We start from the raw sequence: 27,810 nt of genomic DNA on the forward strand, positions 1-27,810 counted from the left end.
CTCCAGTTAACTTTAGCAGTGTGATTTTTAATATCGATGATTGCCGTTAACATATAAGAGAAAAGAATTTTGCCAAGGATATAATCCGTACTTTGTCTCGAACTTCTACTATCATTGGAAGAATCTACACTGCGTGGGTGGACCGGTAAGCAGTAAAGCGGACACTAGGTGATGCGGTCAATAAAGATAAAGCACATAGAAAGTCATACATCCATTTTCTGTTGTCCTCGTTATTCTTTTCAACAAATACATTTTGACACTGCGACTTAGCTTGATCTATTAAAATATGAAGAAGTGAAAAAAATAAGATTTATTTCTACAGGACCTTCGAATAGATGAAAGACCAGAAGATCAGTGGCTGCGTTCAGCAGAGAAAACTATAATCGGTTAGCGTTTAGTGATTCTTTAACATGATTGGTTCTTGCCTTTAGTTCTTCACTGGATCCAAGTGTAGGAACCAATTACATTGAAGAATCACTAAGCGCTGATTAATTTTCTCTGTTAAACGCAGCCTGGCTTCTGATCATCATCTAGCCGGCTGTGATTAATTAAGTTCATCTCCCAATACATGATTTTCCTAGTAGCATAATTTATTGGTGTAATATTGATCCAACGCATGTCAATGTTTAACTAATGTCTCACCAATAAATTATGTTACTCGCGGATTGTAAACCTTGTGACAATTTCTCATCCTCGCTCATCTTTCGCAATCCGTGCAAAGTGACGGCTGTCCCGTTCGAGGGAATTCCGTATACTCGAGGTGCAAGCTCTCTCCTGTTGTAGGGTTGTATTGATTTCTATGATGGCGGCAGGCCGGCGCCTGCACCCTCCGCGATCGGAGGAATGGCCAGGGAGCGTTGCTCCGTAGTGTTTTTCCATCTTCGAGGACAACGCGCGCAAAAACGCGACGACGAGAGGCAAAGTGGTGAGACACGTGAAAGCTAATTATTATCACTTGACGGAAACGATAGATCGTGTCGCGCGCCGGCGGTCACGTTACTTTCGATTCCGCCCCTGTGGATTTGTCCAGGAACCACCAGGCGACACCGAGGATCTGTGTTCATGAGTGATGGGTGATGGTGTCCGTATTCGCGTATGGATCGGTCGACATGGACGATGATACCTAAGCAACGAGCTGCACTGCGAGCTTTATTAAAATCGTCGGCGAGTTGGTGCTTACTTCGTCAATAGACGGGTCCTCCTGAATGAGAGCTTTCGCGTATCTCAACGGGATACTCTCTGGTTGTCGTAATCGCGGCGGCACCGGTAGAGAGGGTCGTCACCACAAAATAGAGGGTCACGCGTGATCGTCTTTATAATCACGCCGGAGAAATCAGCGGGAAACGATATTCTTGGGTAAGAGATAGATGATCCACGCCAGATGGTTTTGTTGCTGTGACCGTAGAATAAAAATTATACTCGGATTACCGGCCGTGCTAATTTCTCATGAAATGTGCTACTCCGTGTGATAATGGACCACTTTAGATCTTCGTTTTGTTGTAAAGTGCAACTTGAATCAACAAGAAAACAAGCATGCCATTATAGATCTCTTTACGTTAATTTTTGTACTGCTGTAATGCTTCCAAAGTTTTTTACGACTACTACGAGATTTTAACCTTTGACTCAACATCTTTATAAGAATGGACATCGCTTACAAGAACACAAGCATAATGCCATTATTGATGGATTTTTGGATTATATGGAAGGACTAACAAGAATAACTAGATCTTTGCAAGTATTTCAGCAAGTATTTAAATCAGGTTTTACACGTATTAAGTTATTGAAATTTTATATGATTTGCAGTTTGTAAAAAATATTCTAATATTTAAGCTTTGTTTAACATTGAGAATGACCCGATCGGCGTCGAAACGTTTGTTGTGTAATTTTATATTTATAAATTTTTTAAAATATACTTTTTTATTTTGTATCTCTGGCTCGTAGCCCTTCATATTATTTTTGTTATTTATTATTATCGAGCCTTATTGTTATTTATAATAACAAGAAAAGTTTTTAAATTGTTAGATATTTCATGCCAGATGATCTAAACGTAGCAAATAAAGCTCTTGTTTATTCTAAGGTCAGAAAGAGAGAGAGAGAGAGAGAGAGAGAGAGAGAGAGAGAGAGAACAGTTGTACCTATAATTTTTTATTTTTAATAGCGTATCGATTTTCTTGTCTAATGTGGATCGTTGTAAAATAATACAACTATTTTTTTTTGTGCAATAACTTTTGCTGAAATTGTATAAGCATGCAATCGTGTCCGATCTGGTTGATAAAAGATTTGAAATATTTTAATCCTTTTGAAAATGATTACCCTTTTAACTGCTACATTCGATATTTATTCAAGTCAAATTATTATCCATCAGTTTTATACGGAGAAAGTTTGTTCGAAGACGAAGCATGCTTTTCTTGTTACACTGTGAAAATGATTTTGAAATGTTTGTTAAATTCGAGTTCAATTTGTGCCAATTAAAATGAACACGAAACTTTTCACGGTTGTTTAACCGCATCTGTACATGAAGACTATATACCACACTTGTCACTTGTCATGTGCTCGTGAATGACTCGTTAGCTATACGTTCTATCGACCGACTTATATCTCCTTTCATCATTTGTTCATGTGTCTTACTTTTAATATCTCGGTCATCAATTCATTATAGCTGCATACGAGCTCTAAAGACTCATGAACAATATCCCAGAACATTCAAAAATTCTCGCAGATCCGTGAGATTGTTAATTACTGTAGCGTGCGTTTAGAGTTCGACCGAAACTGCATTTTGACCTCTGGCCGAAACAGAAAATAAATATTCGGTTGTCATTCAATTTCGGCCGAAAACGAAACCGAAAGTTTGATAAGTCTTACTAAAAAAAGTCTTACAAAAAAAAAAGAGAGAGAAGCTAACGAAGTCACATTTTTTTTCGGCTGGAATCGAAATCGACATTTTTGGATTAATTTTACAGAGACTATACGATTTTCAGAAATCGTGACTTTATGCACTTTTTAAAAAACAAGATTTTATTAAAATATCTAACTATAGTAATATAATAATATTGCAGCCTCAACTTTTAAAGAAATCAAATCACAGTTATTATTAGGATCACATCAAAGTTTATCACTCAAATTGTCTTAAGCTTAATGAACGAGTTAATAATTAAAGTCGAACAGTTGCTTTTTGAACGTTCATCCAGCGCGTTGCAACTTGTACGGTTTCGGTTTGTCTATCGGAATTTTTTCTTAATTTTGGCCGAAACCGAAATCAAACCGAAATCCTGATTTTTACTGAAACCGTAATTTTGGTCGGACTTTAGTTATGTTTCCTATTTGATTAATGTAGAATGAAATAAGAATAAGAATAAGAAGACTTGACAATCAAAACAACAGATTAGAAAAAAAGGCACGGAAATTAATCCCAAAAAGAGAACAAAGTCAAAATAATAACTTCAAAGGAGAAGAAAGTCAAAATAATGTCAATTTGACGTCATATTGATCGAATTTATGTCATTTTTTGTCATAATTTGATTAGTGTGATATTATCATGACTTTCTTGTTTTTCTTGAGATAAGATGAGTTAAATATAGCGAATTTACTAAAATTAAAGATATACACTACATGTTTCGGTTCATTTTTTAATCATCTTTAAAGCACATATCCAAGTAATAACTAAGTTACACAATATTCTGAAAATGACCCTCCACAACATAACGACTCGTTAGTCCACTCGGTTGTTGCTTGTATTTACATTTGAAAGATGGCTCAAAAATAAGCTGACACATGTACTCTTCGTTTTAATAAATTGCTTATTTAATTTACTATCTCTGTACATTGATTTTCGCGCTTGACTCTTATACCCTTTTTCTATTCTGCTATTTGCTTTTGAATGTAAAATGAGTTACAAATTCGCCAACCAAAAGGCTAAAATGTACTAATCATTCAGCAATGATTGCAAAGCGGTAGCTTGTAAGTAAAATACGCACTTCCCGTCGCGATGATCGACAATTTTGAACAAAGGAATTACGAGCAGCGCTCGATTGAGGTCACATTCGGTAATTCGCATAAACAATTTTCTTATTTAATATGCTATTTAACGAACCGCGGGAAGAGGTGCGAAGTTTGCGCGGCCCGTCATCCTACGACATTTAACGAGACGACGAGACGTTCAAACGCGGTCAATCGCACACTTAGTCATATGACATGTGACAGTAGAAAGCATTACCAACATCGCGATTCAAGGCAGTTTAGTTAGCAGATGGATCAAAATGGCTTGTATCCACCCATTATGAGTTTAGGTTAACGAACCCGCCGGCATCATATAGGAGTGCCGTTTTCCTCCGCGATTCTACTCCAATTTAAATCGCGTTTCCTTTTTAAAATTTAATTCGGTTTAATTGAAATCTCGTTTCCTTCTAATTTAAACAGGAGGCACCTTTACATTTAACTTTTACAAAAAGCACACGCTTTCCATTCGCGTGGAATTCTTGGCAGGCGCAATCGCTCGAGTATTACGCCATTAACACTGTAAAATCGCGTGCGAAGACATTCACCGTGTTTGAGGGATTTTACTTTCGCTTCTTCATTTGTCAGATGCATTGGACATATCAGCTCTGCGTGATACGGAGAAATCACCGCGACGGAAAGAAACACCTAATTCGCATTACGAGACTGACGTGTCTATACAATCAATAAGAATTCAGGGGTTGCTCATTGATCCATGTTCAATTATATGCAACTTACATCTCTTCATCGTCTCGTTGATATAGGCGGAATAAACATTATTTTATTACAGCAAGAATAACTATAATGAAATCATTATAATTAATAACCTGATATCGTTCTGCTATAATACCTAACCAGTCCTGAAGACGATAATGATCAAATATGTAATAAGTATTTGACATCTCGAAACTGCTTCTGATTTTGTTTTAAGCTTCAAACAATAATTAAAATTATTAATAATAAATTGAAATTTTTCGTGTGCTTTACACGATTATCTGCACAAATTACGTTGTAGAGAGGCAAGAAATTTTTGCGTTCCGAACGTCGTCAGTCATTCTCATCAAGGAAAGTTGTAGCCTATACGAGAGGAGTCAATCGCATCTCTGGTTTACACATCAGGCCTAGACATTGACCTCGAAAGCGAGGTGATCATAGCCGGCGTAGAGACGTATCGAAGAAAGTACGCCAATCAGCCTCCAACCGGTTTGCATCTTACGTGTATCACTATGATCGGACGTTATAGTCGATTTCCTTCCTCAGTGGATTCTCTTTTGCGAATCGATTAATCAATCGGCGATCGGTCGCGCTGGCATTATAGTAAAAAAAATATAATATGTTGGTACTTGAATTACCCCAATAGACAAATTGATATACAATAATGGTATCATAAATGATATTGACGAAAATTTTGCAATAATTTAATAATAAGTATACGGAAAGAACTTTCTCTTAAAATTTACACTGAAAATATGGTAGTTGTGGTGTACAATATTTTAAAGACTTTACCATGCACTTCAATAAAATTAATCAAACTTATTTTATATTTTATTGTAATTTTATTAGTGAATGAGAGAGGTTTACGTAAAATATTCGAAATATAATATTATATTTCCCATATTGTCCCATGACTACCATATTTTAAGAGAAAATTCTTTCCGTGATAATTCATCAGAATGTTATTGTTTTGCCAATATATACTATTTTAAAATTAATTGCACAATTAGTTATTAGTATTTCATGAAAGATCAATATTTCTATACCTGTTTTTGTAAATATTTCTATACAAATGCAGATCATAAATTTTATGCAAGATTTCGTATATAATTGTATAAATATTTTCTTATCGGGGAATGCACGTATGCTGATTCAAGTATAGAACAACAAATCACGATAACACGTCAAAATGATGTTAAAATAAATCGAAAATGATTGAAAAATTCCTTTTAATGATAGTTTTAATAATCATTTTGATATCATAATGACTTGTTGTTCTGCTTGGGAAGTGACTTTTGAATTTTTATGAATATAACGAGAGGAGGGATAACAAATAAGCGGAGAAGGGATGACAAACAAGCGAAGAAGGGATAACAAAACTCCGACAGTTCATGGCCAAAACAGCATGACTTGAAATACACAACGTGACTTGAAATACACAGTACGACATAACATAAAAAAATGTGTAATATCATTTATTAATATTTTATTAGTTTATCATTACTTAAACATTGCATTTGAGATTTTTTATTAATTTCTATTTCTTTTACCTGCTAATTCGCTGCTGTTTCTCGAACGCGCTCGAGAAAATTTAAATATAATAAAAAATAAGAGAAAGATCTCTTGACTTTAGAAATTGAGCATTATAGTCATTACAGGATTGTTTTCTTTATCAGCATTTAGCAGAAGTGTAAAAGGAAATAGGTGATCGCATAATTTCAATAAAAGTAAATTGCTTTCACTTTGTCTTGAAGATAATAATTGTGTATCCTTTAAATTCTTTGCTTGATTGTTACATTGATATTATGGATCGATCAATTATATCCATTCTCCGGATTAAGATTCAAGATTCCCGTGGTATACCATGCGGGTAATCCGCACGTTACGGTACTTGTGGTTTACGTAGAAAGCGAAACTTAATGGTTTCAAGTATAATATAAATATATAAAAAGGTAGTAGTGAAACCGATCATCAGATCGATATTATCTCTCTTCTACCTATGAACGATACGTGCTATACGATGGCGCTGTATATAACATTTCACTTTTTGCGTATGATGCCAATCTACGTTGGTCTAGACATTAAGCACTTTCTCGAATTTAAAGGACAGAAACGACATATTGTAAAATATCTCATTAATGTTTAGACAAAAATGATGAAAATTTATGTAATGAAATTGTCGAAATCTAATTGGCCGATATTGCATACACACGGTTTTTAAGAAAAAAATTAACGTGTTAACGTTCGCAAATATCAATATAGTAGATTGTAGAATGTAGCAAGATATTAATGTATCGCGCATATTTCAGGATGAATTAAGTTCTGAAAAGACTTAAATGCTCTTATCGTAGTTAGGAATGTCAATAATTACGATCATAGATGCGATTCTATCTCTAACCGATGTAGGAGAAAGGAAGTGTAACCACTCTCTATCGGACAACTTTTCCCTTCTTTTCAAGCAGGCGTTAACTGTAGACTGGTTATCGCAAGAACAAACACGTCGAAAGCAGTTTCACTTATTAGAATTGTCAGCGTTTTGTATCATGCATGACAATACCAATAATGCAGAAAAGGCAAGTTAAAAAATTCCGACGATCACATTGCATCAGAATTTTTTAAAGTTTTTGAATAAAGATCAAAATTGATTATTGTCTTTTCATAATCAATTATTTTAGATTGCTATTTCATATTCCTTTAAATGTGTTCTGTCAATGATACAAAGTTTATTTAAATTTAAATTTAACGGCAAAAATGGCAAATTTAAGTTAAAACGAACTTTGTATCATTGACAGAACACATTTGAAGAAATATGAAATAGCAATTTAAAATAATTGATTATAAAAAGACAATAGTCAATTTTGATCTTTATTCAAAAGTTTTAGAAAGTTCTGATACAACAATCGTCAGAATTTTTTAACTTGCCTTTTGATACAAAGTTTATTTTAAATTAAAACTTCCTATTATTGACATCTGTATAAAATTAACAACTGATATTCTTGAGAAGCAATAACGAATAATTATTTATAGCTTCCTAAACAATGCAGAAACTTAAACAATGTCTAGAAAATTATTGACCCTTACCGTACAAGATACAATTTGGTGCCTCATCCATACAAATGTGAGTCATTAGATCCGTTCATTTTTTTTACCTATTTAGAATGATTCAAAAAATTTCTAAAAATTCATCAATATGCTTTCAACTTTCTAAAATAAATATTGGAACTTTATTTTGGAAAATAATAAAATGTAATATAATTTATAATTACCGAAAGACTCAAAGAAACTTGCACGAATAGGAATAGCTCGTATCCCTAGTGATTATACTTGTAGGGTAAGGGTTAAGTGTATGAGACATTTTTACAACAATGATTGAGTAATTTGCAAATTGCTTCATCATACAATACCATCTATTCTCAAGAACAAATGTTGAATTTGTAGCTTGTTTTACTGATGTTGCTTGGCTCTAATCGTACGATTGTATTACTTATTTCAGTTCAATTATGTAAAATTATTTTACATATGTAAGATTACTAACAATAAGTGGCACGGTAGAATACATTTTCTTCCTCTATTTAATTCAACGTGTCGTGAAATACTTGATCTTAAATGATGAGCTCGGTCACATATTTCAATCGGTACGCCACTATTTTATCTATAGGAAGTTACGTGATTTAAATGACAAAAAGAATTTGAATCTTGCAAGTCTAAGATATATTGATATTTAACGTGCGATGAGTTCTCGGAAGATCTACAACGGCCGGCAAATATTTAAGGAGACACCAAATATTATTTCTTAAATTCGTGGTTGAGTAATTCCTAACTATGCATGTTTCCGCAAGAGGTGCCAAAGTGTGTCAGCTATCATTTTCCCAGGAAGTATGCGATATTAAAATCTGCTATGTGACGTTCGTCAAGTTTATTTTTTCTGCGAAACTGTGTTTACCGAGTTAGGCTGAGTTAGAATGCTGTAACGTCATGCATTGCAATGCAGGCTCGGCACTGCATTGTTATTGCCGATTATCAAAGCATGAGCATTCAAAAGTTTTGATTATACTAGCAGCATGTCTTTGAAAAAATCAAATCAAAAGGTGACATCAGGGCAGTACAAGATTCAAATTAAAAGATCTCTTCTGTAATATTTTCTATCAAAATAAAAATTGTTTACATAATTATAAATCAGATAAATTTATATAAATGAACAAAATTAATATTATTTATGTATTTAGTTATTTGTTAATAATATATAATATCTTATGAAATTCAAAATATATATATTGACCAATTTCGCAATAGCTGTTAGTTGCAAAATGGACAGATAAAATTAGTAATCATCAAACTTTTAAGCGCTAAACAATTTTTTTATCTTATACATACAATGTGTTTCTTACATTTGTTAAAATTTTTTTTAAATTGTGTCGTTCTAAGAAAATACAAATATGTCTAATTTTTTGTTTCTTTAATCGTTGCCATTCAATTGCTTGTAAAATAGTGTAAAGTTGTCGCGCTAAGCCGCAGAGCGACGAACGAGGTCGTACAACATGTGGCATTCTGCCTTTTTTTTAGCTTAAGAGAGATGTCCACTGCTTGAAGCGCTGTTTATTCATGAGGAGGCGACACATTCGTCTAAGATGATTTAGAGAAATTTACTGGATGAGTACTTCTTGTATAATGTGCCCTAGATAGGCCCTAGGCCTGGTATGTAGGACTTGTAGAACTTCAAAGACAATTACAAAAAAGTTTTTGAAATTATATTTATATCTAATTTGATCTCTGTCACGCGAGTAATATATTTTACAATTAGCTAAGTTTTATCAAGTGTTATCAAGATTAAGATTATTTAGATTATTAAAGTAATAATTGGCAATATTAATAATAATACATATACACGATAACGTTAATATTATTAAGTTAATATAATAATGGCGTTTAGGAATGTAATTGCTGCATTTGATTCCACTTCTTCGGATACTGTAAAGATCAATATTTCATTCGCATTGAGAAGTGTGTCGTTATCAAGTGTCTGAAGATTCTAATAGAAAGATCCCGTTATAATTCAAGCACGTATATTAGACCTGAATCCATACGTAAGCGATAGTGATGTAGCGCCATTCTCTAATTTTACGGCGGAATGTTTGCTACAATAATTAATGATTATTTTCATCTAAAGCATTTCTTTATGTATGATAACAAATTATACAATATGTTGGACGATATTGAAACATGTATTAGAATACATTGATATGGAACAATGTATGTAGAATACATTGGTATAGAATGCCTCATTATTATGATGACGTACCGGTATTCGATTGCTGAAGTGTGACACTTTCGAAATACTTATGAGATGTTCATAAATGTTTTTTAATTTTTCTACTGTCAAAGAATTAAAAGTTTTATTGAAGCAAACGATCAATATATAAAATGCCACTGACAAATTAAGTATGTTATTTGTTAATTCAACTGCCAATTTCAATATTGAAACAATATTGAAAACTATTCTATATTTTGTACGGAATTACTTTCTTTGTCAGATTGTTTTCTAACTGTTGATTAAATAAAAATTGTTATTATCTTAATGCATTAAAATTGGCACAAATTTACATTTTACAAAGACATCTTGGCGTGCCTCTTACAGATCCTACAAATGTATTTAATCAAATGCAAAATGTAAAATCTCTCCAGAAATTTTTACATTTATTTATAAAACTTATTTTATATATTTTATTTATTTTATGTATATAAAACGATTTGTTTCGCGATTATTTTGCGATTTTTAAATGATTCTACGCGCATGATTTCGTTCTTATTTTATATTGCTTGCGTTATTCATTGCGCTTTATAAATCAAAAGTTGTACAAAAATTACGGCGATGTTTCTGGAAAATGTTTCAGTTTAATAGAGGGTTTCTCAGTGTCGTGCTTTCATTTAATTACATCATTATGCCATTAAAGGGTACATTTTACATTCTTTACAAACCTGTTTTACTCCGTGAAGATTCGATGGTCATCCGTTTGGCACAGGGCCAAACAAAAAGTATGCTTGAAGGAAAGTTCGCTTCGGGGAACACATATTAGCCAGATTTCTTTTGGACGAGCACATGCATCTTGCATTATATGTTATTAAATTAATGTTGAATGTGGAATATTTTTTTATAAAGTATTTTATATTTAATGCATGTTTATGGATGCTAATGGATATTTAATATATATTGTGTTTTATTATTAAAATTTAATATTCTTCATAAAATGTACATATTTTTTTATTTTTGTAATTATTCACTCATTAATATAAATTAACATAAAATAAGAAACTAATTATGACACAGGCAATAACATAAGTTTGTTCTTAATTTATTATTTTCTAACTTGTTAACTGCAAATGTGAACTGCAAATAATCGGATCAATTGCTCGCTCAACGAATAAATGCCATTTTAACTAATTCGTTAGTTTCTAACGGTACCGCCTTTACATACGTTTTACTATGCTGTGTAGTTTACCGTTCGAAATTAATCAATCATAGAGATCCTCGCTCTGAAAGTGATACGTGTTCGCTTTCTGCTTTGTAAATCCGATTCCGGGTGACCTTTTTCTTCTTGTCCATCTTTGGTTTTCTTTTACCTCATGCACGATAAAAAGAGCAATTTGATAACAACGCCGATGCTCGTTTAACCGATATGGCGATACGGCGATGACCCATCGGTACCCAGTAACCCAGCTTCCAGTATATATCTCACCTGCTGATTCTGGTCCGTGTTTCCGGCGGCCCACTAAACTACCAAGAGATCACGTGGAACAGGTTCCGTTTTATTTCTTTTTCTTTATTATTATTCCGGTAAGGCTCGTGCGAGGTACGTCAGCCATTAAAAAAGGCACATTAAATTATTCAAATATTCAGAATGCAACACCTCAATTTTTACTCTCTTATTAAAATCATTCGCATATGAATGTATCATACAAATTAACGTCAGGTAACTGTCACATGTCTGTAATTGTCACGTATCAGATTTTATCTGATACGAGAAAATGTGATTTATTGACAGTATTTCTGTTTCATTCATGAACAATGAGAAATACGAGAAAAGCTTACCAATTGAAATGTCACTTCATGAGTAAAGGAGTAAGGATATATGATAAGTTATTTCCGAAGATTATCACACATTTAATTGAATTGAATTTGATTAATTTAATAACTTAATTAAATGCTTGCTTCATAATGTCTTCATAAAAGTGCGTAATTGTCTTTCGCATGATACTTTGCAGAAAGGAAATGCATAAAAATCTCAAAGGTCATTAAAGTTCTAGTGACTGTATATCGAACGTGACGATCCGATACTAATTTGTTTTCCTCTACGCACGTTCCAAGGGTCTCCCATGTAACAAAATCCTTATGCAATCCATTTTGATCGAGGTTTTTGCATAAAAATTTTATGAAGAACTTGTTCATCTTCTAGCAATCCGGAAGAAACTTCTTCTCCAATTCGTTCGAATCGATTATCGGCGAGAGAATAACGGACGTCTTTATGAACTTTTTATACGAGATAGTTTTTACTAGCGGTGTCGGTGAAATCTGCGAATTCGTAGATAAGTGGTACCGGTCCATTTAAGCGTAAATGGTAAAATCATGACTAGGTGAAAGGTAAACAGGCGCCGATAGAGACATTGGTGCGTGGACCAAACGATTTGGATTTTGGAACCGTGCTACACAGTCGGCGAGCGGTCCATTGACCCGTTTCAATTCACCGGATTATCATTGACATAGGTTTTGTGCCTTCCACATCGCTTTCTCCTTGATCGCCGTTTTTCTTTTCGCGCCACATTTGCTGAAGCTGCGAAAAATTCTCTTTTCGTCGCATTTACGAAGAAATATTAGATTTTATATAAGAATATAATGATTAGAACAGACTCTCTCTCTGTATTTAAAATAATAATAATAAATAAATTTCAAGGCTAACGAGAGTCAGCGCGGAAGGGGTTGCGCATAATTATTGGTTATATATAGTTATTGATTAGAATTACTTCTTCATAAAACTGATGACTTCTTTATTTCGTAAACGTTTCAATTCACTTTGGAATCATCCTCAGGAATATTACAATTAAAATTCGTCAAAATTCTGCCGAAAATGTTAAGCGGTCCGTCCAGAAGTGAGTCATTCTCCCAGAATATTTCTACATGGCATGTATAGTTCCGTGTGTCAGATACATATACTTAACGTTTTTAACGGAATTGTGACGAATTTTAATTGCAATATTACTGAGGATGACTCCAAAGTGAGTTGAAACGTTCAAGATTTCGAAATAAAAAGACATCAGTTTTATGAAAAAATAATTTTATTAAACTCAATAGTGCGCAACCCCTTCCGCACTGACTCTCGTTAGCCTTGAAATTTACTTATTGTTATTATTTTATATAAGCTTATATTTTATATATATATATATATATATAAGTCGTCTTTATATTTTAAAACAATTAATAAAATAAGAGACATGTCTTTTATGTGTTTTAAAAAACAATATTAAAGGGCAATAGTTTTCTCCTAGAATCGAATTACGATTTATTGACCAAGCTTTATTTAATCCTTTTTATTTATGCTTCTATCGTTTTCTACGTTTAACACGCGTCGATTTCACGTATCGTTTGGAGATTATTACTATCCTGAGGTAATATTTTCTACGGTTAACGAGAGGGAATCTCGATATTTCTCACATTTCTTCGTCCTATCCGCAACGCTCCAGCGCCCACTTTTCTGACACGAGACTCTTGGGCTGCAAAAACTGTTGTATGAGGAGGTCTCGTGACGAACGCGCGGAGATGCTGTACGACTCTCGCCTGGAAAACGAGGCTACAACAGTAACGTGTAGCCGATGGCACCTATATGACGGCATTCCGCCATCAGTCTGAGAGATGAATCGTTTCGACACATTTTTATCCGAGGAATTCTTCCGAGACGTTATCTCGTTTACAATTAGCCTGCTTAGCCATCATACGAGTGATGTTATCACGTGTAATGATCGATGATTGATTATATTGTATGTATGCCGATGTTAGTAGCATAATCATAAAATAGAGCTTTGACAAGAGGCTTCTTTTTTAATAGAATTATTATAGACACTTTGATTAATAAATTGCTTATTTTGACAAGATACCTACAATACGATAAAATAATAAGTTGCCTATTGAATTATATCTCCGCTGTTGTGTGTTGAAATTATTTTTATTGAATGATAACTTTTGTTAAAAACTGAACTGCGTTGAAATATAATTATCTTTTTTTTGCGTCACATTATTTACAGTCGTAAATTACAATTGTTTTTGATAAAGATAAATATATATACACAAACATAATTATATAAATTTTATTTTAAATATTCAACAAGTTAACTTTATAATTGTTATAGTTTACATTAAAATTAAATAAGTAGATGTAATTAAAAGTATATTTGATATCAATTTTTGAAAACTAATAAGAGGTAGTGAATGACTCAAAGAAATAAAAACTGGAATGTTTAATAATCACTCTTTTAGTGTGCAGTCATTATTATATGTTATTCATTAATATGTAGTCATTCTTACATGTCATATACATCTTATTTTAAGGAACTTAATCAACACACGAACAATCGCTTAAGGATTCGAGTTCATCAAATTGCAAGCGGAAGTAGAAATCTACAAAAAGTCCGCAGGCTGTTGTCTCCATTCGTAGATCTCATCGCGAGATCGACAGAAAAGGGGAGGGAGGGAGGGCAGACTGGTAACGATCAGAGGGTGGGATCCTGGCGATCCTACCTCACGCGTTTCGCCTTGACCGATCTCGGCTGATCTATCCCCACGATCGATTCCCACCACGATCCATGGTTTTGGCCTCGTTTGCGTTTACATCGCTTATGCTCGCGGAAGATACCACCTCCGATGTTCTGATCGTCCACCACCAAAGCCACGGGTGGCAGAGGATACCGAGACACCAAAGTTATAAAGCGGACCGGCTAAGCTGGTGCGCGGCGCTGCCACTTTGTCGAGCGACCACGACGTGCCACGGTTTGTCTCCCGCTTTCGTGAAAGAAGAGGAGAGGTATTTTTTCCCCGGCGGACGGAACCTCTCCCGCGGTATCATCCTCTGAGGCGTACGGTCGTCGGGTAATGTCATTTTGACGTGAAGTCGTGGGTGCGGTTGTAATACTCCTGACACAATTCTGGTACGCCACTAGTTGCACACACGGAGAGAACAAGGATCCCAATTTACTACATAAGGTACTTTTGATTAAAAAATCCAGCCAGATAAGAAGATTCTTTTCGTCCCTCGAAAACAAGATATTTCTCCAAGTCGCGCGGGATTACTTTACGTATAGGCTACTTTGTAATAGGAAATCAACCAGTTATTCCCTGATTGGGCTTAATTAACACATTGCAAACTATAGGTGTACAAACGTAAATTAGTGATTACTGGAACAATATTTTTTTTGCAAAGCTGTAATGCAAGGTAATATGAAGCGATTATTTTTTTTTTAAACTTCAGGATATGTGCATATCAAGTGTATAATCTTTATAAAAAGTGATTGGAAATTTATACTTTCCGTACAAAAATAAATAATATATAAATATGAAACAGTTCAATAAAATCAATATGTATATTTAACAATTAAAATGTATATTTTATAATTTGAATAAAAATTTTCTTATTTTATATCTCAATTATTTTTAAAATAACATAATCTACTTCTTATTGAAATAATTTCTAATCTAGGTTTTAAATCACCGCTTAAAACTTTTGTATTAATTTCAAATAAATAAATAAACTATATAAAAAATTAATAAATAAACTATATAAAAAAATTAATAATTTTTTAATAATTTTTTATTTTGTTAAAAAAATACATATAACACCTTCTTAATGCAATTATTTGCTGTAGAGTTTTTAATCATTACAACATATATTGTACGATAATGAGAATAGTAATTTGCTTAAATTAATTTTTAATCTTCTCTTAAAAACTGATAATGTCGCAATATCATATTTGCAAGCGTGTAACTGTTGTGCAAATCCTTATTAATTCTTAAAAATCTTAGGTAAGCATTTAACAATTTTGCAACATAAAGATTTTATTTCAAGCGTCATGTTACTTACGCAATGTTTTGATGAACAACTAAAAAATATTTAATAAAATCGAAAATTATATTATCAAGATAGATTAAAATATTAAATTCAGTTCATTATATTAATTCAGAATATTAATTTCAGTTAAAAGTAAATTAAAGTAAAAGTATGTCAATATGAATAATTATATCCTATCCAGAAATGATTAGTTGATCAATGTCGAATCAATGCTGATTTAACGTCGATCGACTATTTCTCTGGCGAGACGTTTATAATTGATATAAATATATGTATACTAATAGTATTGGATGATATAAAAAAATTAAATGTTCCATTAATGCGAGACATTCGTTTTAACATTTATAATATTTTTGTTATCAATCTTAAAAATAAATCCCTCATTCTCAGCAAACGAAAATGAATTGAAATAGATTGGAAATTTTCAATCCATTCGAATTCGTATTTTAAATCCATAAAAATGGATTGGATTCCATATAACAAAATTTTTATACATATAAAAGTTTAAATAAATTAAAGTAGTAATTACATGAAATTCTATAGTTATTATTTTAAAATTTTTATACAAAAAATTACGCTAGCTGTATAATGAAGGAAACGTATTAATATAAAATATATATAAAGGTGATTAATTTATTAATTAAAAATAAAGAATTTACACATGTAACTTTTATTGCACATATTTACGTAGTTTTTTAAATGTCTCTTTTAAGTATTTAATAAAGTAGAATTCATAATATATTTTTACAACTTTTTTTAACTTCGAATTAAAACGAGAAATGTCTTATTTATAATTTTGAATAAAATAGCATTCATGGGACCGAAACGTTTATTTTCAATTCCATGTATTTAATAAAAGATTTAAAATAATCGCCACTGTTATCTGGTGTTCGTGGTATATGCCTTTCAGACAAATAATTGTTTATCTTTAAATGAAATAATGAATTTTTTTACAATTTTGAATTGAATAATACATTTTTTAAACACACATTTATGGCCCATTTTAAGAAAAAAAAAAATTTTTTTATTCAACTGGATTGAAAAACTGTATTTCCTATTAAGAATTTTAAATTAAGCAGTATTCACGATGCACGCAAAATACTATTATATATTAAGTGTTAAACTTAATTCCTGCCGCTCACTTAATTTAAAACAATGTTCCACACCTTTAAAAAATCTAAAAAAAAATTTTTAAAGGTGTGGAACATTGTTTTAAATTAAGCGAGCGGCAGGAATTAAGTTCAACACCCCTAATAATATTATTTTTAGATTGAAAAGCATAGAAATATACTCCATGCCATTCCTATAAATGAATAAAAATGTATTCAAGATTGAGAAGGAATAGACATTTGTTTTATACAATTCCTATAAATGAATAAAAATACATTTAGGATCGAAAAGGATTCATTTTAACATTTATGAAAATCCATATTTCTGAAAATCTGAATCTATTTTAATCCATTTCAATCCATTCTCGTTTGCTGGATCGTCATAAATTATACGGATGCTATTCTCTCTCTTCCTCTTTTTCATTTTCTTTCTAAAAAGATTTTAGAAATAAGTTTTTATTAATAAGCTTATTACAGATTTATCGGATCATTTATACGGATTTGTACTTGAATTTGTACTTACAGTGTTCATTAGCTTAACTTTCGCTAGATTCGTATTGCTCGTCTGTCTCGTAAAGATACATCTATCAAATAAGACGCACTTGAATGAAGATCAAAGTATATACCTACTTTAACGAAAAATTCAAAGATTTCTCTCTTTCGCTTCTGCCTATTTATGCCTCTCCATTCGAAATGAAAGTTTTCACATTGTCACGTATCATACAGTACTTAATGACCGTATGATAATTATATTGTGATAAAGATTCAAGCAATAACGTTGAATAATTTTTTATTATTAATATTTGTGCAATGCGGATTACTTGTATAATTAATAGGTCATTTTCATTAGTAACTAATAGGTCATTATCATTAGTATTGTCATTAATATTCCCTGATTTGGTTCGCGTGTAAAAGGAGAAACGCTGCGTCATGAGTTATTGGGAATTTAAATGCTTAGACTTTAATCAAGAATGTGCGATTTTCCCGTTATTTGTTAAAGAGCTTTCACATCCTCTCTCGATTTATCATCCACGTAAAAGAGGGAAGGTCTCGGGTCAGAATATTTTATTATTTTTTTTTACATAAGCAGCAATTTAAATTTTTAAATACTCCAGTTCTGTCGAGAATGTAATCTCCCTCGGTAATGATTAATATATTAAAGATTTGATACTTGTCACAATATCTAGAAAAATTTGATCCGTCTGTTATCCTTTCAATCTTTAATGTACATACATTACAATATATACGAATACGGACAATGAATTTGCTAACATATCGCTTTGATAGAAAAGTGATATACCTGAAAATTAGCAACATTCCAGGAAAGCATTTTTTTTATTCTGAATAAGAACAATGTTTCGAAAGTTTATTAAGAAAAAATGACATAATTTCAAATAGAACGTTTGTCTACAATTTCTTAATTGCCGATAATATTCCTTCGCAATATCTAACTCAAAAAATGTCTTTTTTTTTCTAAAAACAATCATTATCCTTTAGTTATAAACTGAGAGAGTTACAAATATACTTTTCTAACAAAAATATACACCTTTAGAGTTGATTTCTTATCATTATTAAAAATAATTTTTGAATTGTATCGTTTCAAACAAGCGATTTGCATAATATCGATAGTAAATGATACGTTGTATTGAAGTAACTATTAGTTGCGCGCTGTAACTTTCATAGCCTTCGAAAATTTTGAAGAAAATTTCTCCGCTTTTATCTAAAGAAAAGGTTGTCCAGTAATTTTTTGTAGTTCTCTTTCTCCGAAAAAAAATCTATTCAAAATATATCTCATTTTTTTAAATGAATTTTTCTTTACGAAAAGATGAATCTCTTTTTTCTTTCCGCAAAACAATTACTTTGATTTCCGTCGCAAAGTGGCTCGAGAGAAGATTAACTTCTAACTATAGAGTTTATTCCTTCCTTAAACACACGTAGCTTCAAAATCTCAACAATTACGCCATGAGTTCAATGCGAAGTCGCTCACTCAAGGAAAGTAACTTTCCTTCAAAGGATATGCTAGTTGATGGATTGTCGACTTGACAACAAGTTGCTTAGAAAAAGAAAGAAAAAAATCCATAAAGAAACAAGTGTTCACGTTGGAACACGTTTATGGCGACTTCGGGAGATAGCGGTAATAGTTTCTTCGGAGCGTGAAAGTTATGTTCCGTGGTACATACTGCGAGTGAACGACCGGATGATGTGCATCGAGGAAATAGCTATTAAGAACTAATTGCGAGCTGATGCACGTACAGCATGTTTCGTTTACTGATCGCCGCGCTGTATCGATCTCTCGAATATCTTAATAGCACGCGCGTGTAAACGTAGTTTTATTTATTTGTTCTGAACGCATGTATATTTTTTTATTTAAATATATTTTTAAAATATATCTTTTCGGAAAAAGCATCCGATTGAAAAATAATTAAAATAGCAAAGCTCACGTGTTTGTTATATCTTGTTTAAGTAAATCATACATACATCGGAATGTTCTGTCGTGCCAATTATTCTTAACAATGTGGTAGTTTCCGACCGCGTATATTTGTCAGATTTGCAATGTCAGTAAAAAAAAATATGTCAGCGATAAAATTTGCATTATAATGCAAAAATTTTGCGCAATGCCTTGTTGAATTTAAAAGCACCCAGCAAAAAATGATTTCTATATTATTATATAAAATTATATAAAAATTTATATAGTATATATAACATTTTTTCTTGGACAAGGTTGGAAGTAACATGTTACTAGTAACGAAGTTACAATTAAAATTATTCTTTCAGTAACTGTAACTTAACTTCATTCCTTTCTTTTCATTTATAATAGTAACTTAGTTAGATTTTATTTATAATTAGAAACTAATCTGATGGTTATTTTTGTAGTACTTTATATTTATAGTTTATTTCAAACTTATTTATCAACATATGTGAGTTATCCAAAATAAAGTGCTCACCATTAGTGAACAATCAATAATTATTTCTTGTGATTGGAATATATATTTATCCTTGATAAAATGATCACATTCTGTAAAGAATGAAGCTAGTGGCCTTTTAATAAGTAAACGCATCTTAATATTTTGATCCAAAAATTTTGAAATTCCATGTAAATATATTAATTTATTATAAATAATATAGCTTATAATGTTCAGCATAATTAGTAAAATGGTTTAATAATGTTATAAATATTTTTGTATTTAAATAAGAATGCAAAGAATTACAAAAAATTAACAGAAAAGTAACTAAAAATTACGACTTGTTACTTTTTAAGTAATTATATTATAATTATATAAATGTATTCCTTTTCAAAATCGGTAATGTGTAACGGGGTAATAGTTACTTTTCAAGAGAAAAAACTATAATTGTAACTAGTTATTTTTTACAAACTTAACTTTAAACTAGTAACTCTTCCAATCCTGCTTAAAATCCTTGATGTAGTCAAAGCAATTTTAAAAATAAAGTACGGTATATATTATAAAGTGCTATTTCATTACATTACTCGACGAAATAATCGGCAATTTGACGACTTATAAACATTAACGGAAATGATATTTACAATTGAAGTGATTTGGCGTAATTTTTTTATAAATGCAAATTTACTATAATATATTATTCTTCGTTTTACAGGCGATGGCGAGCCTCATTAATTCGACAACACAATTTTTCAACGATGCGTACGACTATTACCTCTGGACTTTGTCCCTCGCAGGTAATTCATAAAAATTCTGTTTAGATATTATAATTTTCTGTGATATCATCTATTTAATTAGTATTAAATTATCTGTTCTTTAACAAATATTGTCTGCAATACATTATCTAGTTTTTAAAGAATTTCAATTTACGTAACTTTAACGATATAAATTTATTTTTAATATAATTATAAATTTCTAGATATTATTTATAAATTATAAAAATCGATTTAATTGTATAGAATTCAGTGTTACAAATAAACAAGGTACATCGCGATTTTTACAAAATTGGTCACCATTTGACCAAATATCGATATGACACGACAATTTTTGACTCTCAAATTATTTCCAATTTTAATATGTGATAATAATTAATTATTATTTATTTATTATTTTCTTCGTTTCAATCTATTTGACGGATATTAATATTCAGGTGTGGCAATTTATGCTGCACCTTAAGTTTAAATTTAAAATCATATTATGAAAAAACTAAGAGAAAAAATAATATAAGTAAAGCTGATTTAGGAAACTACAAACATTTAAAACGACGTAATATTATCAATAATATAGTCACTGTTATTTAAACTACGCAATTTGCAAAAGAAAATCGTAAGAATTTTATTTTCGCATTCGTAGAATTCGTTTTTAGCCGATTTGGCATAGAAATAAGCCATACGAATATGAATTATGAGTTTGTACTTCTTTAATTAGCTAAACAGATTATGATTTTATTAGTATTAATAAAGTGCAATAGTTAGTTTCTGAGAAATAAGGGGGTGTCGCTTTAGGAGACCTATGTCAGTATTGGTGACTTTCCTCTACAATATGCAAATTATTGTTGGCTGCGAGTTCTAAGATTGACAATTCACTACCACTCAGCTGTGTAACTGCTGTGTGTATATTTGAGGATGGTTGCATCTCACTGCGTCGCCACCACAATTGCATGTGAAATGCTTGGACTATATGATTTTGTGATTCATAATTCAATAATTCATTATATGCGGTAAAGTTAAGAATTGCTGAAGATGGCTCAAATTGCAGCAGAAACGTTCAGAAATGAATTTGATTGATTGACACAATTATGTATTAGTTTCTTGCGCAATATTCATTCTAGCGCTGACTTTTAATGACCCCGTTAATTGCCCAGATAGCACTAGACATCCCAAGAACGTCCATTTTAAGTCCAAATCACATTCGCACGTCCATGGACATAGAATGGGGTGCATTCCGTTTCACGCATGATGTTCATGATGCATCATTTATCCTTGTTTAACATTCAGTGAACAATAAGGATAAATGATGCATCATGCGCATCATGCGTGAAACGGATGCACCTATGGACAATCATCAGATGTCCGTCCCGGTAAACAATTTTTTATGCATGTATTATGAATATGTATAAATATGTAGAGGAAGCCCGGGCAAAATGGTAAATCAAATACCTTTTATTTTCGCTTATCTATCTGAGATTGCGCTATAAGTCTCTAGCAGTTGAAGGAATAACCGCCCAGCAACGCTATGAAAGTATGAAACGACATATGATTGCGTTTGTTTGTATTTAATATAGAGACATGTAGAAAATTGAGTGTTTTCTTGCGATTTTTCCTTAGGTACATAGTTTAATTATTATCTGTAATTGTTCCTTAATCAGCGTGAATGATTTTTTATAAGAATTCTGTGCCTTTAAACGTGTATTCGAGGTTAAAATTTTTCACTTGGTGCTTCAACTTATTCTAACTTTCCAAATTCGCGCCAGATAGATCCTTTGGACAAAGCGGTTGGGGGCAAAGCGGATGATCCATCCTCTTTACTCGGTATATGATTGCAATGAAAATATTGGGAATACGGAGGGACAGACGACATTCCGAGTGTACGAACCGGAAAGACACATGTTTGATGACTGATTCAGTGCAGTCATTAGCATTGTTCGTTTTGTCTCTCGGGAGCTGCTTGGGGTCGCTCCGAATGAACCCAGCGTACTTGAAATGTAGGATTCACACTACGTATGACATACGCAATGCGAAAATTATCTCTTTAATTATTTTTTATGTTTTGACATTAGGGATGTGCGATCTGCTCCATTAATTGAATTGACCTCTGAATCGACGTCAATTTGACGATTTCAGCGATATTGATGTTATAAATTAGAATTTAACTAGCATTTATTTATATACATTTTGTCAGTAATAACTATTAGTTGTAACTACAGATATTATTAAACCCGATTACTGTTAACCAGTAAACGTAAGCAGTGTAGGCACAGTAATGATATTACAACTTTGGATTCTTTGGAACACGACATATATAAGACTAATTTTCAATAAAATGATAGAAATCTAAATGAAAATATTAAATCTTATTTATTGTATATATTATAAAATTAGTATTTGTTGAATAATGCAATAAAAATACAATAATAATTATTACGTAAAAACATATGACTTTTGAAATGTCTATACTTGTCAGAATCAAATTTGACAACGGTGTTAGTACGATGCAGAATTCATGATAGTTAAAGGATTCTAGATATCATTTTATAGTTGTTTAACATTCGAGCTACAGGGATGAAATGATATATCAAAATATATCTTGAATTTTCGAATTCACCCTTACGCTTCGAAGATCGATCTCTTATTAAATGAATCGATCTACCTTAAAATCGGATTCTGGCGAATTGATTAAAAAATCGATCTTTTTTTTGCAAAAAGATCGATCTTTTAGAAGATCGAAATCGTCAATCCCTATTTCACATTACTATTATTATTTCTTATATTACACACTAAAAAGTAATTTTATAAAAAAAAGAAGAATGTATGAACATGTATGGACATATTTCATGTATAATTATACACGTTTATAAATATTTATGCGTATTTATACATATTTATGTATGTTTATACATATTTATACATATTCATGCATGGGAAATTTTTTACCTGGCGTTATACGGATGTTTGAAACATTCTATAGATGTCCGCATTTAGATTATACTTTTACAATGTTTTTCTGTTAAAATATATATATTATATATGATATTAAAATTAATATGTAAGTATACATATATGCATATTTGATTAGTATTGTTACCCAAATAAAATTAACTAATTCCAAAAAATTGTGATATTTTTTATGAACTACTCAATATCTTTAAACATTTTTAATCATGTTCACAATTGAAGACACTCTCTTACTGCAATACTGGGCCAACTCATATTTGGTGAAAGCGGAGAAATTAATAAGATACAGTCAGAGATATATTGGATGGTAATATATTCCAATAAACACCTGTTATCATACAGTAATCACTATTGCAACTAACTCTTCAAAAGCAAAAGATGTTCAAAATCAGTACATAACACGTCTATAATAAGTCCAAAATTAGATGTTTTGGATACTCTATAGACGTACAAAATTGTTGCAAATGTATATCCCATGAATATCCGACGGATATAATTTGGACTTCCTATGGACATCCTAATGTCCACAATCGGAAGTCCAATGGGACGTACAATGGACGTCCATGTGCTATTTGAATGTATACATTGATTACTATTGTACGAATTAAAGAAGTATCTAAGTTATTTATAATTATTAATTCTATTGTTAGTTTTTATAAAATTGTTATCATATTCTGATTTTCAGATGAAAGATCGAGGGGGTGGTTATATGTTGATTCGCCGAAACCGACGTTAATATACACAATGTTGTACCTCTTTATCGTCTGGGTGGGTCCTAAGATCATGAAGAAACGGAAAGCTTTCAAATTAACGTGGGCTTTGGTGCCCTACAACCTTGCCATGGCCTGCCTCAATGCTTATATTGCCATTCAGGTGAATATTATTTCCTGTCCTTGATGATGGGAAAATATCACGGAACTTATCTTCATTTTTCTTATTTATCTCTGTGTAGTCACTTTCACTTGAAAGTGGGTTTCCATCGCTTATTTATTCCATCTCTATATTCTTTACAGTTGTTCGTAGGATCCACAAGGTTACGATACAGTTACGTATGTCAACCTATAAGGCACATCACGCGTCCCGATGAACTTCAGGTAAGAGAATTATTATAAGATAAAAAATATAGGATATTCAAGATCAGTGATCAGAAGATCCTCTATCTTTCTCCGATATAGTTTAGCTTACAAAATATTTATTAAAAATAAATGTCAGTTTCCTTATTTTATTATGTTAAGAAAAGGATAATACGTATAAAAAAACTTATAAGTAAAACTTTCCACTTATAATTTAAAAAAGGATTACTTTATTAGTATATTAATATCACAAAGTACAAGAATGTTTAAAGAGATCGTAAAAGAAAACATGCCTAAAATAAATAACATACTGATAGAAAAAATTTTAAGTCAAATATAAACAGTACAAATGCAAATATAAGGAACAGTTTTTCAGAAATTTCGTGTTTTTTGTTTAGATCGCTCATGCGGTTTGGTGGTACTATTTTAGCAAACTTCTGGAATTTTGCGATACGTTCTTCTTTATTTTGCGAAAGAAGGACAATCAGTTGAGCTTCCTTCACGTTTACCATCACTCTACTATGTTCTCGTTATGGTGGATCGGTATTAAATGGGTACCGAGTGGATCCAGTAAGTATTTCTTTATTTCAATATTAATTCTACTATGATATTGTTAATAATTATTATTTTGATAATTATATAGAATAAGCCCCCTCCCCCCATGATCTTGATCCTGACATATGTTGTCAAGGTCATGATTCTGAGTAACTTCCAATAGATTTTTTTCATCGTTTGTTATTCGTTAAAATGTTATTAACGAAATAAAGTTAAGAAATAACATCTCTTTTCTACTATTTAAAACAAAAATTTTGTTATAAAAGTAAAAATTTTCTTTGGAAACATTATTTTTTTGTATAATATTTGTTTTTAAAGTAGAGAATTTGTTTTTAAAACAGAAAATTTTTCGTGATTTTGTAATGACTTTAAGTGAAACGAGATCTATTCCACATCCTTCTCCGCCTAGAAGCACTCGACTTTCCACGCGAAGCGAGGTCCACCCCATCCCCTCCATCTAGGGGCATACGATTTTCCATGCAAATAAAGCGAGGTCTGCATCATCTCCTCCACTGCCTAGGGGTGCGCGATTTTTTACGCAAAACGAGACTCACCCCACCTCTCCCCTGCTTAGAGGCGACTTTCTAGGCAGAAGGGTGTAACATAGACCTTGCTTTGCGTGAAAAATTGTGCGCCTCTAGGCAGAGGAGAGATAAGGTGGAAAGTTCACTTCACGTGGAAAGTTGTATGTTCCTAAGCAGGGAGAGGTATAGGATATAGATATTATATATGTATAGCAGAAGTATTAATTATTGGCAATAGTAAACTTATTTTTGGATAACGTTAATAGCATTGCGCCAAATACGGCTAAAATTTGTGTGATAGAAAGATGTAAAAATCAATTAGTTACGCTCTGTCTCCTAGACAATTATTAAAATTTATATAAAAAAAGAGGTAAAGATTTTTATATCTATATTTATGTGTACACTCGTAGCTTTCCTGCCAGCGATGGTGAACAGCTTCATTCACGTGCTGATGTACTCGTACTACGGACTCGCCGCGTTAGGTCCTTCGGTGACTAAGTACCTCTGGTGGAAGAAGTACTTGACAATCCTCCAGCTCATTCAGTTCACGACTGCTTTGATTCTGGGAATCAATGGCATTCGATCGGGATGCGACTTCCCTCTTTGGATGCAGTACGCTCTCGTAATTTACATGCTCTCTTTCATCGTCCTGTTTGGAAACTTCTATGCCAAAGCCTATATCGCAAAGGTCAGACGCGGATTTCATTTATGTGATCTGAGACGGGTTATCTCGCGCCCATATGTTTGCGTTATCAGTCTATATTTATTTGCAGGGTAAACAAGTGTATGAGGAGAAACGACTTAAGAGGCTAAGAGCCATCGAGAAGGCGTCGACAAGTACACAACTCGATGATGCGATCAGCAATGGAAAGATCGCGAATGGACACACGAACGGACACGCGAACGGCTACACGAATGAAACATTCAAGAAGACCCAATGAGGCGATTTTCCTCAGGGATGTCCCTATCAGGGAGATCCAATCCACGATACTCGCGATGCACGACGAAGAAGAAATAGTCATTATAGACATTAGTCGTCGTCGGGCAGTGCGTCGTGATCAACAGAAGTAGTTTAACAAAAACATAAATAAAAACGGAAAAAGGGGTAAGGGGAAAAAAGAAATGGATTTTTCGCTTGGATCCCGCACGTTATCGGGTTTGTGCTTTCGCGAGGCGAAAATTAGCACCGTGATTCCAAAGTTAACGGATCAGCATTTGTACATTCGCGGCACCATGCTGATTCTAACTGTAAATATTAACGAACATTCACTGAAAAAGCGGTCTAATATCGAATGCGTTTTGTAGCGATTAGCGCGATGGGCCTGCAAGAATGAGAGTTCGTACATGAATATATATGTATGAAATTGAAGTGGAAAGTTATATATTATATGAGGAGTCAGGTAAATATCAAAATATTGTCAGAAAAGCAAATGATCTTTCTTTCAAGGGACAGTTATATAGATAAGTTTTCAGTTTGTGAAAATAAATTTTTCCCTAGTAGGATTATCCAGAAAAATAATCGTAACGGAAGGAGAAAGGTGCGTATGTGTGCATGTAAATAAGTAAATGAATTGTCAGGGAAAAAAGAGGAGTCGAAAATGCAAAAGAGATTTTTTTTTTTAGGACGAATGAATGATAAATTTGTGACGGTAGATTATCGTAAAAGGATTGAAAGAGAGTTATATCTCTTAAAAAGATATAAGAACGAAATTTAATACAACTCTTCAGTTCGTGAAATTTTTGATAACGAAATGTATGTGAGTGTGTGCATATAAAAACTTCTCGATCAAACTTCGCAAGTGCCGTTTCGCGAACGGGCAACAGTATGAATCAATATTTAGAGGTTCCAATTCGGAAAGCCTATCACGTAGCTATATTCCTAATTGATCCGCACAGAAACGGGGAGATACGCGATACGCGGAGGTTTGCCCGCTTTCATCAAAGTATATTGCACATTTAAATCAAAGAGGAACTAATCCTCTTTGATTCAAACATAATACAATCGACTGATGATTTCTATTCGCGTTTTCAAATTTAATAAAAAAAAGAAGATAATTGATTTCAATAACAAAAAAAATATCGATTGGCTAGAGTCTAGAC

At 32.2% G+C, this 27,810-nt stretch overlaps 1 protein-coding gene across 2 annotated transcripts; it reads left to right on the forward strand.

Annotated features, from left to right (window-relative positions):
• Positions 1 to 798: 798 nt before the first annotated feature.
• Positions 799 to 27,757, forward strand: LOC108769455 (elongation of very long chain fatty acids protein 4). 2 transcript variants are annotated; one of them, XM_018520470.1, is made up of 7 exons: positions 799 to 1,356; positions 20,540 to 20,621; positions 24,244 to 24,431; positions 24,572 to 24,652; positions 25,030 to 25,201; positions 26,121 to 26,398; positions 26,484 to 27,757. In XM_018520470.1, the coding sequence occupies exons 2-7, from the start codon at positions 20,543 to 20,545 to the stop codon at positions 26,649 to 26,651; spliced, it is 966 nt and encodes a 321-aa protein (XP_018375972.1). In that variant the 5' UTR covers positions 799 to 1,356; positions 20,540 to 20,542; the 3' UTR covers positions 26,652 to 27,757. The 2 variants fall into 2 exon arrangements, with proteins under 2 accessions (XP_018375972.1, XP_018375971.1); XM_018520469.1 differs by lacking the exon at positions 799 to 1,356 and adding an exon at positions 14,693 to 14,953.
• The last annotated feature ends 53 nt before the right edge of the window (positions 27,758 to 27,810 follow it).

Source organism: Trachymyrmex cornetzi, unplaced genomic scaffold (assembly GCF_001594075.2).
Source record: "Trachymyrmex cornetzi isolate Tcor2-1 unplaced genomic scaffold, Tcor1.1 scaffold90, whole genome shotgun sequence".
NCBI classification, from domain to species: domain Eukaryota; kingdom Metazoa; phylum Arthropoda; class Insecta; order Hymenoptera; family Formicidae; genus Trachymyrmex; species Trachymyrmex cornetzi.

Coding starts and splice junctions, on each gene's coding strand:
- LOC108769455 (XM_018520470.1), top strand. CDS start 20,543: ATGGCGAGCCTCATTAATTCGACAACACAATTTTTCAACGATGCGTAC. Junction 24,653..25,029: donor CGCGTCCCGATGAACTTCAG/GTAAGAGAATTA, acceptor TTTTTTGTTTAG/ATCGCTCATGCGGTTTGGTG. Junction 25,202..26,120: donor ATGGGTACCGAGTGGATCCA/GTAAGTATTTCT, acceptor GTACACTCGTAG/CTTTCCTGCCAGCGATGGTG.